At 43.7% G+C, this 18,130-nt stretch overlaps 1 protein-coding gene across 1 annotated transcript in view; it reads left to right on the top strand.

The window, feature by feature from the left end:
- RLF (rearranged L-myc fusion) overlaps window positions 1-15,829 on the top strand; it is a 53,062-nt gene extending 37,233 nt beyond the window's left edge. Inside the window, exons 6-8 of the mRNA XM_010131380.1 lie at window positions 804-940; window positions 7,626-7,767; window positions 11,084-15,829. Coding sequence (XP_010129682.1) covers window positions 804-940; window positions 7,626-7,767; window positions 11,084-15,829 — 5,025 coding nt within the window. The remainder of the gene's footprint in view (window positions 1-803; window positions 941-7,625; window positions 7,768-11,083) is intronic.
- Window positions 15,830-18,130: the final 2,301 nt, after the last annotated feature.

The raw sequence follows: 18,130 nt of genomic DNA, 5'->3' as shown, positions 1-18,130 counted from the left end.
CTGCTGAATGAGATGTCTGTGAAAATTAGCTTGGCACATTTTAACTTCCCTTTGTTCTTTCTTTAATTTAATCATTTAATTTAATGATTAATAAGAGGTTTGGATTATTTATAGTAGCAACAGCTGATTAAAGTAGAAGTTGCTTGAGTACAGCCAATTCTGTGATGTAGAACAGATCCAGTGAAAAAAAATGTAATAAAAATAGCGTTGTCTTCATAGTAAAAAGCACTTTATAATTACTACATAATTTTTGGTCTAAAATACTCAGCTTATAACCAAACTAATGACCTGTTTTGATACACGGAGAGGTACTACCCTTAAGTGGGCTTTCCAGAACTGCCATGAGATTTGTGCCTCCTCTAAACGCTTCTGCTATTAAGACCGTGCTTTGGAGTGTGATTGTTCGAAGGCAACACTTATGGTCAAAAAGGACAAGAGACTGGCTTTTTCACACCTCTTGATGTTTTTGGACCTGGGGCTTCACTGTCAAAAGCAAGACAGGGATGTCCATGAGTGCAGAGAAGGAACGGGTAGCTGTAGGTAGACTGTGGCCGGTATGTACGTGTTTTGCTGAGCTGCCCCAAATGGAAGATGGTCCCAAAGAACTAATGCTGAGAAGGGATCAGAGCTAACCTATGTGAACTTCGCGTGCCGTTCTGTAGCTGAAAGGTGTGGTATGAGCTCTGGCTGTTAAAAGGAGACATGGTTGTTGTTCCTGTGTTTGTCAGACCATTTCCTATGAGACAGTAAACATACATGTCTGTAAACATGCTGAGAATAAAGTGCCTTTTCTTTTCTTTAAGATTGCAAAGGTGGATTGCAAAGAAGTGCTGGACATCATATGTAACCTGGAATCTGAGGGACAAGAAAACACTGCATTTATTCTTTGTACAACGTACCTTACTCATCAGCTTCAAACAGCAAATGTGTATTGTTCTTGGTAAGTAATGAGGATCACTGCTACTCCTAACTGTTCCTCACTGGCTTCAATGCAAGAGAATTGAGCTAATACGGTACAAAATATGTAAAGAAAGTGGATATATCTTTAACTTGAGAAGTACATCAGACTGAAGTACTTTCTAGATAACTTGTGACAAAATAAACAAGGACTCTTCTTGCTGCAGTAATAGTTTAAAAATTATTTAAACTCACTTAACACTCATTGTTGGTGTTAACAGTAGTGCTTCAACAATATAGTAGCTCTGTAAGTAGTGCTGGATCAGTGCTGTCTGGGTTGGTCCCCAACCCCTAAGCTTTGTGGTTTCACTATGTTGTAATTCGGTTCTTCCTTCTTGAATACTTAGACCCATGTGTGGTGAAAAGAGACTAGACTGCAAGGTTCAGACAAGCTATTTCTTGTAATTTCGCTTACAGGTTTAATACCCACTATGGTAGGTTGTCATGGATACAACAGAAGAATGCACTATCACAACTTAAAAATAAGAATACACCGTAACAACCTAAAAAGAATGCTAAATATTCTATGTGGTTACGAGCATCGCTTACCCCTGGAGGTGAGGGCTCTCGATCCCAGAAAAGTGACCTTGGCCGGTGTCCTGACCAAGGGGGAAAGGTCTCCATGCAGGCAAGATGTAGTGTTGGAGCGGGACTCTCAATTCCTAATCCCGATCCTAGGGTTACAATTTACAGGACTGTCTCGGATGTTGCTTTGACAGTGTAATGGAGTTTCCCCTTACCTTTCTTCATTCATCCGTGGGTGAGGGTCATTTCTGTATGCTGTTCTTCTTACTTCTCTTTTGCTGATCTTGTGAGTGTTTGGGAACACAGGGTTGTCAGCTGAAGTCGACAGTGAAACCTGCCAGCTTCTCTTTATCTTTATTTGTCAGGCAACTGAATAGTGGTTTGGATTGAGGCTCGGGGCATATTATTTCTTCAGGGATTTCAACGCTCAGCTCCAGTTCTGGTTCTTGGAATGATGCAGCAACTGCTCTGTTTGGTCTATGGCTTGCCGAGAACTTGGGGCTGAGCTGTCTCCACAGCTCCCCATGGGTCGTCTCCGCATATATAGGGCCTTGAGGTGATCTAAGGCTGGGTGGCTTTTACAACCCCCGTGGGTCGCCTGCATGCACTAGGCATTACCAAAAATGTGCTTATGAACTCTGACCCAGGCAATCCATACACTGTGAGAGTTTGTCTTTTTTCACTGCTTGTCAGAGACATAAGTAGTAGGAATGTGCAGAGGCAGCACATCGCTCCCCCGACACCCAACCCACCACCCCTGAGAGCCTTTTTATATTTTTGTAATTTCCATAACTGATAATTGTAGTACTATGTCTTGGCCAAAACATGATTATTAAACTTCTCTGTCCTCTGCCCTGGCTGGAGGTAGAAAACTTTCTGCATCTTGGTTTCAGCAGTGGCAAACTGGTAAAGCCAAAGCAGGGAGGGAAGCTGTTTTCTGCCCCTTACAAAATGGACTTGTAGCTTTGGCTTTCAAGATATGGCTAAAATGTTGATCTGGATAAAGCTTTATATTACCAGACATCTCAAGTATATCCTGGGAATTCGGATTTGGTTGACTGTGGCATTATTAATTTACTTACTCCACATTTTAAAGCCATTAAGAAGAGTTTTCATACCGCTTAAGTGCCAGCAGGGTGATTGATAGTTTAGCTCGGTCCAATCATCTGTAAAAAAAGGCCAGAAGTATTTACATATTGCTTCGGTTTCAGGCCAGAAATGTTTTTTTGAGCAAAGACATGCATTGTAGAGAGATGAGAACTTGTGGAAGACGCAAGAAGGGAGAGGCCACCGCACTGTGAAGTTCTAGAGGCTGGCTGTTTTTCACCACTGAAAAATGTCTCTCCAAAGAGATAGGAGTCCAAAGTCTATCCTGTGGTCTCTTTTTAAAGAAAAAACGAAACAAACAAATGCCCCCCACCCAACAGCACCTAACATTCTTTCAGGGTGAAGTAAATGATTTGCTGGTGTCCAAGGGGGCTCATTAGGCAGTTCTATCTAAAAGCCGTATCCCTAGGGTCCAAGTGAAGATAGTTGGACTTTATCTGTAGGTGAGACTTGGGTCTGGAGAACAGACTTCTGTGTTGTAGTGTTTATGGTTACCAAATAACATCTCCTCCTTTCTGTGACAACACCTGTGGGTAGATTTCTTGCTTGCAGAACAAAGTGTGAACTGAAACGAGTTAGAATTTGAATGAAACTTTCAGGTCGTGTGACTCTGTCTAACCTAATAAGCTGGGCGAGATCAGTTCAAGCTATAGATTTCTTGTCCCTTTGCCAGCCTGGCCCAGGATCGGGCCTGCCTAAGGCTAAGTCTACACAAAACGTGGTGCAGCTCTAATGTGAGCAGGTACTTCCACATCGGCTTTAAAATTGGGCAGCCTAGGAGACAAGCAGTGAAGGCTTGGAGACACAAATGTCAGCACGGTCTAGCGACACAAGTATGTTCCTACCTACAGAAGGTGTTAGTGGGTTTGAGTCACTCGTGCTGGAGTCATGTCATTCTGTCTACAGTGTTGTAAGTGTTTGTTCCCATGAAAAGTGCTGGTTCAAGCTGTGCTAAGTCCGTGTGAGCCACAGCTGCCCCCTCTGCTGCTGTCTGGACAATCTCCTCCAGTTCCAGCGGCCTTCCCCCAGGGATAAGGCAAGAGAATGAAGTTGTCTGTCTAATGCTGAAATTGTGGACGTGTATAAATTCAAATTCTAGTACCGTACATAGTGCTCCTTGTACAACAGAACAGCTCATTCTGTACTCACTGAGGAGCAAAGCTTCCAGGGTGCTGGAGACCAGACCGAAGGTTACCTTCTGATGGACTCCTGTCTTGTGACACTGGTGTAATACTTGACCATCAGATTACTTTCTCACTTTGAGGCTCCTGCTTTTCTTGTGGCAGTTGCAGATCAAGTGATTATGTAGCCACAAGGTAGATGAATTCAAGGGGCTGATATGACATAAAACTTTTAATTTGGAGGATTACTTTGGTCAGATCAGCCAGCTTAACTGATGAGATGTGAGATCCCACCTTGGTGGATATTATGGCTCAGGAAAACGAAGAGTTCTCTGCTCCACACAAACTGTGGTGAACACTGAAATAGTTGTAGCATTGCTTTGAATCAGTAACCTGGGAAAGAGAGGTTGCTTGCTGGACATTTTATAGGATTAAGTACAGCATAAATGTACACATAAAATATTTAGTTGAACTGAATACGTGCCCTGTGCCTTTCTGTGACCAACGGGAGGTTTTAAGGGGTAGCAATTGCTTAATTCCCTTTAAAGAAGATCCTGTTTGGTTCAGAAAGACAGGATTGTAACTGAAAGGTTATTTTACTCTGTGATACTGATGATGATGCTCTGTGATGATTTACTCTGTGATGCTGATGATTTGGACTTCCAGTTTTTCTAGCGATGTCACTAACACCTTTTGGATTTGGTATGTATGTGGATGAGCACCTTACAGAGGGGATGAAGGTGTAGCTTTGGGGCCATACTCATCCTTGAGCCAGTCCTACCAATTTGCTGCTGTCAGAAAGCGGAAGATGAATTGTTGCTCTGTTGTGGTGCTGGCTGCATGTGCCTCGTCTGGAGTTCTGGCCCTGGGCCTGACTGACCTGCAGTGAGCACATCCATCTAACCCAGCCAGACCTGCATACGGCTTTCCACAGGTTAGCACGAGGTTGGTTCACCATGTGGTCAGACAGGTCCCAGTAAAGTGCAACACTGGTGCTTCTGGAAGCTGTTAAATCTGTTCAGCTGTTAGTTACATCACTCCAGAAAGGGAAAATCTACCTTCCTTCTCTCCTGTCTTCACTTCTCTAGCATCTGCCTGATGGCACAGTGCTGACTCAGCAGCCAGCACAAACTTCCTACTCCTGCTTTTGCATGTCTGGGGACATTAAGCTGTTTGATTAGCTCAGCTCCTCCTGTGCCTCCAAAAGGAGAGCAGTAAACTCGGTATGTGTGGGCATTAGTGCTCTTGGTATGAAGGTTGATTCCATAGCTGAAGGTGAAAGCAAATGTAGGTTTGTGTTATGCTATTCCTCACCAAAATCGGAAGATTTTGCAGTGGTTATTGCTGATGATCATAGAACAATGTGTAATGCTGCTGTTAAGCCTGGAGCTATCTGCTGTGTTTGAAACTTTATCTCGGAAGCAGTGGTGCTATGGGCCGGAGTTTGGAGGTAGCTGACTGCTGTAGTCTCCAAGGAGTCAGTCCATAAAATCATGTAATCTTCAGCATTAATGCAAATGGCATTAAGCAGCCATGTACAACTTCAAAAAAACCTTCTCTCTGGTCTGATATGCTAGGAAGATGACTGGTGTGGGGGTTTTTTTACTTTTCAATATTACTAGGTATCTGTCTGTCTATCGTTCTTTCTGTCCTCTGCACTGCCTCCCATCAATTTTGGAATGGAAAATTGCCCAAGTGCTGAGAGTTGTCCTTTCTTGCCTTTCCGTATGTGTGAAGATACCTGAGAAACACTTCTGCATCACCATCCTTAAGGACCCCTTCCAGCACTGCGCTTTAGCTCTACAGAAAGAAGGGGTAGGACAAGCAAGAGGAAAGGGCAAACACTGAAAACTTTCTGCTCTGCCATAAACCCCTGGGAGTAAGAGATATCCAGAGTGAAGCTCTCCTCTCGCTATTCTTCCAACTCCCAACTATGTACATGTAAATATACAAAATTACTGAAGTCTTGATAAACTATTTTTCAAGTTTGTTTTGTTTCTGTTGGGGTGATGGTGAGTTAATTTTTTTTTTTTTAATACTCTCTCTCTCCATTCTGTGCCTTCCTTCTGTAAGCTTCGCTTTGTACAATTCTTCCATGTTAGTCCTCCTTATGTTCAGTTAAAGTTTACGTTTTGTCAGCTCCTCAGGGCTGAAGTGCAGCAACGTCTTGTTGCTGATGTTCTGGGTGTCTACCTGTTTTCCCTTTCTACAAGGTCCGCTCTGAAAGTAATGCCTCCTATTTTATTGGCCCATGGTGTCAGAGGTGGATGTTGCTGGTCTGGCAGTAGAGGTTGAACCTTTCTGCCAGCATTCCGTTAAATTTTGTTGGCGTGTGCCAGAGGGGCCATCTGACACAATGGTGTCTGACATGGCAGTGCGTATGAAACCAAGGTTCTGTAACTGAATTCCTTCATGCGGAAAAAAGTGCACCCATTGACATTCATTGGCGCTTGCTGAACGTTTATGGAGACCAAACAGTAGGTGTCAGCTCAGTGAGGCAGAGGGTGGCCTGTTTCAGCAGTTGTGACAGTGACGGTGGGTTGCTTCCGCTTTTAAGTGAGCGTGGTGTGCAGGCTCTTGTTTGTTGTTGGTGAAAATGCAGAGCCAGTGGTGGTGCCTACATCCAAAAATAGTATCTTGTAGATGGGAATTTGCTCTATCAAATAGTGTTATTGTGCTCCTTGTATCTGCTGTAGTTTCTCTGTAAACAAATAGGAAGCATGATTATCAGAGCAACCGACATAGTTCTGGTTTAGGATTTAAAGCACCTTGAATTATACTGCTTTAATATTCCTTTCTTGTAGACCTATCTACCTTCTCAACTGCCTCTTCCAAACTGTGAAAGGCTGTTAATTGTATTTCTGGCCTTTAAACAAAATGAACAAAACAACCTAAACACAACCCCAAAAAACCTGTTTCCAGTAAATATTGTCCATTTTTTGTGCAATAAATGTATCCCAGGTCAGATCCACGACAAGGCCTCGTTCCCTTTCTCTTGGCTTAGGGTTCAAGAGCAGGACTGCAACAGCTCAAAAGAAAAACATTGTCAATAGACAGTGTAAAGTTTGCCCAGGTGTGTTTTCTGGATTTTGGCTCTACAGGCTCTGACCGACCTTGTGTGTAGGGACCTCTCTGTGGGATTTGGTGGGAGGAGCAGGTACGTTAACAAAGGGGAAGTTTGTTCGACTAAAGGAATAGAGGAAAACTTCAAGCAATACAAACTGTATCGATCTTATCATTCTCCTGCTTTTCTGTGTCTGTGGCACTCACTGCTATGGGAAAGCAGCGCAGAGTGACAGATTGCATCAGTTGCTGGCTGTGTTGCCTTGGTTATCGTAAATGCTTCACAGAACAGCTCTGTGCTCCAGTGGCGGAGCATGTAACTGCTCGAAGACAGTAGACAAAGCCCTCATCTTACGTAGCCCTTATGTAACACTTTACACAGCGTCTTCTGTTAGAGGCATCTCTTAAAGCTCCAAGATGCAGTTACCTCACTTCAGTGCCTGTGCCAACAGCTAGGCTGCTTGCCTGTGGGAGAGAAGCGGCTGCCTTACACTAATTCGTCTTAGCTGTTTTAAATCTGCGTCTGAAAAGTTACGGTGCTGCAAGTGTGAGGTTTTTCTGGGTCTAGGAGGAAGTCTGTGCAGCTCTACACACCCGCACTGAGCGAGGTGAGTCCCATCACCAGTGTCTTTCCCCATCAAATACCAGGAGATATGCTGCGTTCTGATCGGATGCTTGTTTAGGAGTAAGGCACGGTACCAATTCTCTTCAGCATCTCTTGGAGGTGGAGACTGGATTGCAGCGTGTGCCGTGTTTTAGTCACAAATTGCTGTGGTGTCAAATCCCAACTGGACTCTGGACGCGTTGTGTATACCTGCAATGTTCTCACATTCTGCTTTCAACTCTTTGCAGGGAGCTGACGCTTTTCTGGAGCAAACTGCAGAGAAGAATAGATCCTTCTTTAGATTCCTTTTTGGAGAGATGTCGTCAGTTTGGCATCATTGCCAAGACACTGCAGCATTTGTTTTTCTTGATAAGAGTCATACAATCTGAAGTAAGTACGCTGCAGTCCAGAGTCGCTGGACAAAGCCACAACTGTTTACATTAATTTGTTTTCTTACTCATTCTACTGATCTGATATGAAATGTGGCTCATTTCATTATTCATACTTTCTGATTAAGTGCCTAATAACTTGCTAATCCCTGAGAAATGATTGCCACTGTAGTTTCGTGTCAGCTTGACGCATTGAAGTGACCTTCCATCAGTGTGGAATGGTTTGTCTGGGACTCTGAAAGTACAGTATGATGGTATTTTGCAAAGAAAGCATAGCTGTGTTTTGATCTGATGTCTGTTCAGAAGTGAGAGGCACAGCAGCAATTTTCTGCCACAATTTTCTCTCTCAAAGAGATGGAGGCTTGGATGAAATGTCACATTTTTGTACTGTGAGAAAATACCTTCTCAAAACGGGTGGTACAGTCATATCTGGACTTCTACCATCTATTCTGATGCCTGTTTTTAGAAAATTGCAGGTAGGCTCAGGAGATGCCTAGCAACTTTTATAAACTCCTGATTTCTGTTTGAGGAGTAGTGGAAAGACTTTAACTGATCCACCCACCATGGAGGCAATGGTAGTGTACTCCTCATTCGCAGAGCAGAAGTGATAGCTTTGGTCCCTGTGGGCCGTCACTCAGGAGCATGTCTCCGTCTTCCTTTGACGGCTACTCTGCCTCGTGGACTGGGTGAGACCAATGTTTCCTAAGGCTGGTCACTATGTAAGAGTAGGTTTGTGGAGGGCAATTACGAATGAAAATGGGTCAGACACATGTCAGTGGAGGGAAAATGAGCTGGCTGATAGCAACAGGATTTTAAGTGTTTTGGTAACAGTATGACACAGGTCATGGACCTTAAATTAGATATTGTATTTTCCCTTAATATCACAGTTTCCAAAAGATTTCAGATATTGCTGCCTGAAAAGGAACGTAGTTTTGCACATCTGGAGTAGAATTTGTCACGTGAACTTCTATTTTAGGAATTTTCAATTAACAGTTCCCTCAAATTGGTTCGTCTTTTTGCATTCCTGTATGGACATGATTATCTCAGAGCTGAGGCATCCAATGGATTATGAATGAAACAGAAGAGGTTCCTTTTTCCATTCCATGTCTCTCCACCTTCAGGTTTGTTTGCCTGGGAGTCTCCTCCACTGAGTAGAGTTATTCCTGTGAACCGAAAGGGTTGCCAAGTGGGATTTGATAGGAGCCAGAGCCAAAGCAGAGATAAGGGTTACGTGATTGTCCTTCTGGTCATAGGGGAGAGTCCGGAACTCTTCTTTGGCAAAGATGAGTTCTGGTGGTGATTGCACTGAGAACCATTTGCTCCCGAATTCTTTGAAGTCGGCCTGTTTCTGCTTTAAAATGTGTGCAGATGTGCACTTTCCATATAATCCATGGTACGTGGATGTTAGCTCTGTGCTTTCTGTGTTTCCTGCTGGATCATATTGAAATTTCTTCTCCTGGGCAAATGGCTTTTTTTTTATTACTGTTTAGCCAGTTTTCACTGTTACCAAATTAAAGTGTTGCATGACTTCAGCAGACAGTGTGCAGAGAGCGTAAGAGCTTGCTAATTCTCTTAGCATGTTCTTCGTTCTCTTTGAATGTTTACCATCCGAGCTGGTGTGGATGTGGTTGTGTTAGCCTGACGTCATCCCTACACTGTTCATAAAAATCTGAGCTGTTACTTACCCTAATGACTAAACAGTTTCTTCATGCATTCAGGTTCTTTATGCTGAAGAGCATGCTTTGGGAACAAGGTAACTCTCAATTTCGTCCACACAGAATTTGGAATATGTTATTTTTTTAAATCAGCATTTGAATATTTGTAGGTATCTTCCTGATACTATTGAGCAGCACCTCAAAGTTGCATAGACTCCTCAGGACATGTTTGGAAGTGAAATGCAAGTTATCTTCATCAGGAATCATTTCTGCTACAGTACTGCTTATGCTGCTCAAAGTTACTGTGTTTCTGAGTGTGAATTTGCATTAATTTCCTTGTTACACAGTACTGCATGCTCTGAATTAATATCCTGTGAGGACACTGCGGGAGTAACATATATGGAAGATTTACACCATTCTCTTTTAGACATTTGACTTAGTTATGGTTGAGGGTCGAGAGAGAGGAGTTAGAAAGATGTTTTTGCAGCATCTAATGCTTAAACTCTTCAACATCTTTATCAATGACCTGGATGAGGGGATTGAGGGCACCCTCAGTCAGTTTGCAGATGACACCAAGCTGGCTGGGTGTGTTGATCTGCTTTGAAGGTCAGGAGGCTCCACAGAGGGGTCTGGACAGGCTGGATCCATGGACCGAGGCCAATAGTATGAAGTTCAACGAGGCTGAGTGCCCCGTCCTGCACTTGGGCCACAACAACCCCTTGCAGCGTGACAGGCTTGGGGAGGAGTGGCTGGAAACCGGCCAGGGAAGAGGACCTGAGGGTGCTGGTCGACAGCCTATTGGACATGAGCCAGCAGCATGCCCAGGTGGCCAAGGCGGCCAACGGCATCCCGACTTATATCAGCACTGGTGTGGCCAGCAGGAGGAGGGAGGTGATTGTCCTCCTGTACTTGGCACTGATGAGGCCACACCTTGAGTGCTGTGTCCAGTTTTGTCCCCTCACTTCAAGAAGGACATTGAGGGGCTGGAGCGTGTCCAGAGAAGGGCAACAAAGCTGGTGCAGGGTCTGGAGCACAATGTGCTGAGGAGCGGCTGTGGGGAGCTGGGGGTGTTTAGCCTGGAGAAAAGGAGAGTGAGGGCAAACCTCATCACTCTCTTCAACTCCCTGACAGGAGGTTGGAGCGAGCTGGGTGTTGGTCTCTTTTCCTTTGTGACAAGTGACAGGACGAGAGGAAATGGCCTTACGTTGCACCAGGGGAGGTTTAGGTTAGACATCAGGAAGCACTTCTTTACAGAGGGGGTTGTGAGGCATTGGAACAGGCTGCCCAGGGCAGTGGTGGAGTCCCCGTCCCTGGAGGAGTTTCCCAGCTGTGTGGAGGTGCTGCTGAGGGACAGGGGTCAGTGGGGACCTGGCAATGTTGGGGGAATGGTTGGACTTGATGATCTTAAAGGTCTCTTCCAACCTGCTAATTCTGTGGTTCTGGGGTTTGTGTGACTTCCCCCCAGAGTGCACTGAATGTGAAGTGGCTCCCCTCACCTGAGAAGTAGAAGAGGTTCCTCCCATAAAATAAACTACAGCTTTTTTGAGTACGCTCAGTGACTCGTGCACTCAGAGGCCTGAGAAGGAAAAGCCTTGTCAAAGAAAAGAAGCACTTGGTTTGTGACTGTTTTTTGTATTTATTGTGGTTTCTTTTTTTAAACAGGCAGAAGAAGCAGGACTTGCTGTGTCTGTTTTGTTATGTGTGAGAGCCCTTCAGATCAGGACAAATGGAAGCGATGAGATGAAGACTTCAGTATGTAAAACAATTGCATGCCTTTTACCAGAAGACCTTGAAGTTAGAAGAGCTTGTCAGCTCACGGAATTTTTACTGGAGCCAACTCTGAGCGGATTTAATGTGTTGGAAGAGCTCTATATGCAACCAGATCAAAAATTTGATGAAGAAACTGCACTGGTTCCCAATTCACTTCGTTGCGAGCTCCTGTTAGCTTTAAAAGCATATTGGCCGTTCGATCCTGAATTTTGGGACTGGAAGACCCTAAAGCGACATTGCCTTAAACTTTTAGGGAAAGTAGCTTCTGATTCTGAGGATGACGCAATTTGTAATATGTCAGTCAATGAAACGGACATGTTAGAGACTTTCTTTAGTGACTATGATGAGAAAAAAGAACTTAAGTATTATGATGGAAAAGACACAATGAACCACCCTAAAGAAAAAGCAAGAGTAAAAAAACCAATCGGTTCTTCAGAAAGGTACCAGAGATGGCTTCAATACAAATTTTTCTGTGTGCTCTGCAAAAGGGAGTGTATAGAGGCTAGAATCCTGCATCACTCAAAGATGCATATGGAAGATGGCATTTATACATGTCCGGTGTGTACAAAAAAGTTCAAGAGAAAGGAATTCTTTGTACCACACGTAATGGAACACGTTAAAATGCCATCTAGTAGAACACACAGACCTAAGAAGAAAATAATACTGAAAAAAGAGAGATCACCACAGAAGACGGTCACTTCCAGCAGCCCACCCCCAGCGTTTCAGGACAAGTCCCATCAGCCACAGCTGCCTGAAAACTGTGACAATGACACCCATGAATACGTCACGTTCAGCCAACTGGAAAACTGCCAGCTACAAGACAGAGACATCTACCCGTGCCCCGGAACGGATTGTTCTAGAGTATTTAAACAGTTCAAGTACTTAAGCGTACATCTGAAAGCTGAACATCAAAACAACGATGAGAACGCAAAACACTACTTGGACATGAAAAACAGGAGAGAGAAGTGTGCGTTCTGCCGCCGACACTTCATGACGTCCTTTCATTTGCGGGAGCATGAACGTGTGCACTGTGGCCCTCAGCCGTACATGTGTGTGTCCATGGATTGCTATGCCAGGTTTGGGTCCGTTAACGAGCTTCTCAATCACAAACAAACGCACGATGATCTTCGTTACAAATGTGAGCTAAATGGCTGTAATATTGTTTTCAGTGACTTAGGGCAGCTTTACCATCACGAGGCACAGCACTTCAGAGATGCATCGTATACCTGCAACTTCTTTGGTTGCAAAAAATTTTATTATTCCAAAACTGAATTTCGGAATCACCTTGCAGTGCATAACATTGAGGTGTCAAATGGGGAAGGGAAGCAAACACTAAAACTCGAAGAGTCGGGTTCAAAAGGCAGGTGTGGTTATCTTCCAGAGTCTCAGCTGCTTGGACGGTCTGAAAGTTCCAGTCTGAATGAGAACCTGGATCCCTCAGGCTCTCAGGAAATTCCACAGATTAAGGAAGAAGCGCTCTCTGACAGTGAAGACCTAGACAGTGAAAGTAATTGCAGTCTCAGTTGTGGGGACCGCAGCACAGACGCTGCAGTAAGCCAAGGGCAGGTTTCTCCTCTGCTGATGGCAACAGGGGCTCGCAATCCATCAGTTCCAGGTTTCCTTATGTCCCAAGAAGGAGTCTTCCATCCAGCAGATGTGAAACAGCAGTGTTCCAATGTGGCAGTTTGCTTTGATGGAAAAAAACTTCCCTGTGGTTTTGAAGGCTGCTGTTCCACGCACAAAACTTCCAGAAGTATGCAAAAACACCTTCGCAGGGCCCATCCGTATAACTTTAAAGGTAAAAAAAATATGGAGATGAAAACAAAAGACTTTCTCGATCTGTTGAGTGACGCTCAGGGCAGTAAATCCCCGACAAATATTAGTACCGAGTTAGGTCATCACTCTGATACAAATGCTGACTCTCCGGAAAGCTTATACTGTGCTGTAGATGCTAAAGGAAGCAATGGCCTGAAGGAAGAAACTTGTCCTTCTTCCCCAGAAACATCTTTCTATGACAGTTCTAAAGAATCAAATATTGAAGATAACATGTTAGAACTAATGTTAGGCTTGAAACACCTCAGCTTGAAAAACTCTAACATGCAGAATTCTTCAAGACACAAGCCTTTTTTAGGCTCTTTACAGTCCTATTCATCTAGGGATGCCAAGTGCCCCGAGTCAGTAAATGAAACTACCTCAAAATTTCAGCTTCAAGAGCAACAAGATAATTTCCCCAGCCAGTACCTTACTCAGCTGGCAGCTAAACCATTTTTCTGTGAGTGTCAAGGGTGTACATGTGAGTTTGTCACCAGAGAAGCTCTCTTAATGCATTACGTTAAAAAGCATAACTATTCAAAGGAAATGGTTCTCCAGTTAAACATGTTCCAGCATCGGTACTCGCCATTTAAGTGTCATATTTGCCAAAGATCGTTTACAAGAAAAACACATCTTAGAATTCACTATAGGAACAAACACCAAATTGGCTGTGAGAGGGTGGCTCACAAGGTGTGTTCCGGTGAAAAACTTGACCATGTGGGTTTATGTACAGATGACATGCATAAAAATAGCTCTGTTCCAGCATCTGTCTGTGCAGCCAACGTGGAATTCATTGAGCATTCAGACCACTCCGAGCAGCTGTGCCATCCTAAAAAGGAAGACTGCAGTTCTGAGACAGATCTGGAGTCCGGTGAAGAGACGGACAGTCATGTAACAAGAAAAACATCTCATGTAGCTTCTCTAGACAGTCACAGGGAGGAACTGGAAGCCAGACAGGGAAGAGGAAGCAAAAGAACAGTTGCTAAAGGAAACTTATGTTACATACTGCATAAGTACCACAAGCCTTTTCATTGTATACATAAAAGCTGCGACTCTGCGTTTACCAACCAGAAAGGTCTGATTCGCCATTACAGAACTGTTCACCAGTACAATAAGGAGCAGCTCTGCTTAGAAAAAGACAAAGCGAGAACAAAAAGGGAACTTGTCAAATGTAAAAAAATCTTTGCATGCAAATACAAAGAGTGTGGTAAGCGTTTTCTATGTTCTAAAGCTCTTGCTAAACATTGTAGTGACTTCCACAACGTACTCCTAGAGGATCAAAAGCTGCTTTCTGAGGCTGAATCTGCGAGATTTGCTTGTAACCAAGCCCAGTGCCCTGCTGTGTTTTATACCTTTAATAAGCTTAAACAGCACCTAATAGAAGAACATGACAGTGAAGAAAAATTAAACAAAGATTTTGAAATCCATTGTGACCTTAATGGCTGCAATCGAATTTTCACAAATTACAGCCACTACTCTCAACATGTGTATTTCCGTCATAGCGAATATTATGATAGTCTCTTCGGGAACCAGAAAGAGGAGGAAGACGATCAAGAGAAAGATAAAGGTGAGCAGACTTATTTGAAGGACAGTTGTGATGTAAGCAAGCAGAACGGGAAACAGTTAAAAGAGAAGCCCAAAAGACCCAGCAGAAGTAGAGAAAAGCGTTTGGTGACTTTCAAAACAAAAGAGGAGGCCCTACAGATGTGCAAAGAGGAGTTGGACCAGACCCAGTACCCGTGCATGGTCCAGGGATGTCTTTCTGTGGTCAAACTGGAAAGCAGTATAGTGAGGCACTACAAGCGCACCCATCAGATGACCAACATGTACATAGAGCAGCGGCTTCAGACACTTGTCGTTTGTGTGAAATGTGGCGTAATGATTGAAAAACAGTCTGGCTCCGAAACAGCGTCAGACCCGGATAAAAAAGATGTAGACGTTCAGGAGGATAAACCAGCTAATTCAGAGTGTGCGCAGGAAAGTGACAAAGCTCTGGTTCCAAACACTGACTGCGACCCTCCAGACGTAGGCAGTGAAGACCAAAAAACGTGTCCGCCAGGTAGCGCGAGTTTTGATGCCAGTGCCTTTATGTATTCAGGCACTGTAAAATATAACCACAGTTCAAAGAACGCTTGTTTTGAAGAGCATAACATCAGGGAGACAGTTTTGGGTAAAACTGAGGAGTTTTCTGAAAATAATGAAAGAGACAATAGCTCTTGTTTCTCCAGTTTACAGTTAGAGTTGCTAAAAGAGAAAGACCCTGAAGGATGTCAACACAGCACAGTTAATCAGAATGCAAAAAGAAATGTCCTTTGTGCCACAAAAGACAAATTTCAGAAGCCTCCAGTGTCCAAACCTTTTGATTTAAAGACATATAAACCAATGGGATTTGAGTCTTCATTTTTAAAATTTATTCAGGAAAGCGAGGGAAAAGATGATGATGATGATGATGATTTTGATGAGGTGGTAGAGTGGGAGTCTCCCAAGCAGTTGCCAGTAGATAAAACCTTGCAAAAAGAGGGAGATGGTGAAGGGGATGCACCAGTAAACAACCTTGTAAATGACAAAAATGTAATCATATCCCAGAACAGTCACAGGCAGCTGAGAGAGATCCAGCCCCTGCTGTCGGAATCGTCATCTGCCCCTTCTTTAGAAAATTTGAGGGCGATCTTGGACAAAGCATTAACGGACTGTGGAGACCTTGCCTTAAAACAACTCCATTACTTAAGACCAGTAGTTGTTCTTGAAAGATCCAAGTTTTCCACTCCTCTCATAGACCTATTTCCGACAAAAAAGGCAGACGAGCTTTGTGTAGGAAGTACGTAAGTAGTTTTGCTCAGAGCAGAGTGCCTCCAGCTCTGCCATATGGGGAGAACTTCAAATTAGAGCAGTAATTGTTGCAGTACACACTGTTTAAGTTAGTTTAGGCTGTTTAATTCCATGAATGTATAATACCTGTTACAAGTTTTGGGCAAGTTAATTTAGCTCCCCATGTTATTCAATGGACTACGCTGATTTTGGTGCTATTCAACACGTCACAGTACTGGGGGCTTCCTCTCGAAGAGTAAATGTGCATGATTGTATATGGAACAAGTACTAGGGTACCAGGGTTTGGGGGGCGATGGAGTTACTTGACTTGAATGTGCACCCTAGGGTGCTTTGTGTAACATATTGTACACTACAGCATCTTATATTTTTTGAGTTATGAGTTTCAATAAATTACAGTTTTTCACCCATTTGTTTACTGTACAGTAACTCTTTAATGTGGTTTACTTGTAACTGAATTTGGGACCATTCTGAGTGTATTGGACAATTGCTTAAGTCTTATGCGTTTGTAGATAATTTATCAGACTGATGAAACAGTATAGATACGGAGAAGTAAAGTATTACATTCTATTTTATAATATTCTCTGCGCTTTTTTCAGACTTGAAAGAATTGTGATTAGTGCAGGCAAAAGGCACCGGCCACTTAGAGATGAGAAAGTCCTTCACTTTAAGGGAAGAAGATGCTTTTGAGGATGGGGTACAACAGAAGCGTGTGAAGCGCGTTGCCAGGCTTCCAGCAGAGCTGTGTCACTCGAAGCTGTCAGTGCACATTCTGGGTTCCTTGGTTAGCTCTTCTCGTAATGAATAAATCCTAGCTGGTGGGTTTGCCACAGGAGGAATCTCACATTTTAAGATCTGTTTCCTGATCTGTATCATGTCTCTTGCTGTACGTCTGGCGACATCAGGAGGCCTGGGATCTGTCTCCCCTGTGAGAGGCATTTCCCAGTCTCTGTGAGGATGCTAATGAGCAAGCAGCAATCACAGCTCGTTATTGAATGAGGGTGTGGGGGTTGGGGGGGGTGGTGGGTTAGGTTTTATACTGAGATCTGAAAAGCATCAATGGAAAGGAAGTGGAGAAGACTTTGGGAAATGTGTAAAACAGACCATGGATATTGGCTGGGGGCAGGAAAGAAGGTGGTTGTCTGAAAAACTGCCTGGAGAACTGTTATGACCCAAACTAGGCAGAAATGGCATCATCATACTAAGCTTAGAGAAGTTATTTGGACGTCCTTAAAATAAAAGTTAGATTAAATACCATACACCAAGCAGGAGGAGTGTAGTTTATTGCACATCTTTTCCCGTCGTTTCCTTTCTCTAACGATCCGCTTCTTGTAACAGAAGGAATATGGGGCATGACTCTTCTCACCAGCTTTCAAAAATGGGAGTAAGGGCCAAAATGTTAAATACTGCAAGAGGGTCAGACACCTGAAGTGTCTCCCAAAGTTATTTTTGTCTCTTAAATAAAAAGTCCAGCTTTTAATGTCAAGTTTGCATCATGTTCAGACATACTTCAATCTTCAGGCTCTCAAACCAGGGAAAGCAATTAAGTGCTGAGTTAATAACCACACAATGGCTGCTTGAGGCAATGTGCCTGGAGAGGCACCAGTAGAACTGCTGGGCTTTTTGAGTATCCCGTAAAGCAGTCGGGCCCCTTCCATGCCTAGAGAGCAGGAACAGTAAATTCCTGGAGGTTATGAGTCTTCAGTTTTGGGTCAGGCAGCTGTACTTGGGTAATCAGAGCTTCAGATGTGACAGTAGTGAAGAATTCAAGCATTGAAAATGTTTACTTTGAATGGCAGAGATGAGATGAGGATGCAGGAATGAAATGAGACGGAAAATACATCCCAGACTGGAGAAGTGGTGAGACAAAGGCAGTGCGCAGGCTTTTGCTTTGTGTGGTCCTAAAAATCTGCTAAATCTTCTAAAAAATTAGGTTTGATGTCGTTGATTGGTTCCTGCAACTAAAAATGCTGTGAGTAGTCAAATGGAAATTACTAAATGCAGACTGACACTTGGTGATTAATTAGCTGAGTCATCAGAGACAGTAAAGACCAGAAGACATAGATCCACCAGAGCAAATATCTGCCAACTTAGAAGGTAGGGGACAGTTGTGTGATGGCTCCTGAGGCCACCCAAGTCCTCTTTGCAGGTACTGGAGTTGCGCGTTCTGAGATGTCATGTGTGATGCTGACTGCCCCTTCCAGCCACGAGCACGCACTGATGGGGATCTACTCTGTGCAGGGACCTGACGGCATCTTGAGTGACCTGGGGATCCAGGGCAGACCTGGATCTCGTGAGAAA

This window comes from Buceros rhinoceros, unplaced genomic scaffold, assembly GCF_000710305.1.
Source record: "Buceros rhinoceros silvestris isolate BGI_N320 unplaced genomic scaffold, ASM71030v1 scaffold1452, whole genome shotgun sequence".
Classification (NCBI taxonomy): domain Eukaryota; kingdom Metazoa; phylum Chordata; class Aves; order Bucerotiformes; family Bucerotidae; genus Buceros; species Buceros rhinoceros.
The sequence above is the reverse complement of the archived record's forward strand: the minus strand, read 5'-3'. Positions and strand labels throughout refer to the sequence as shown.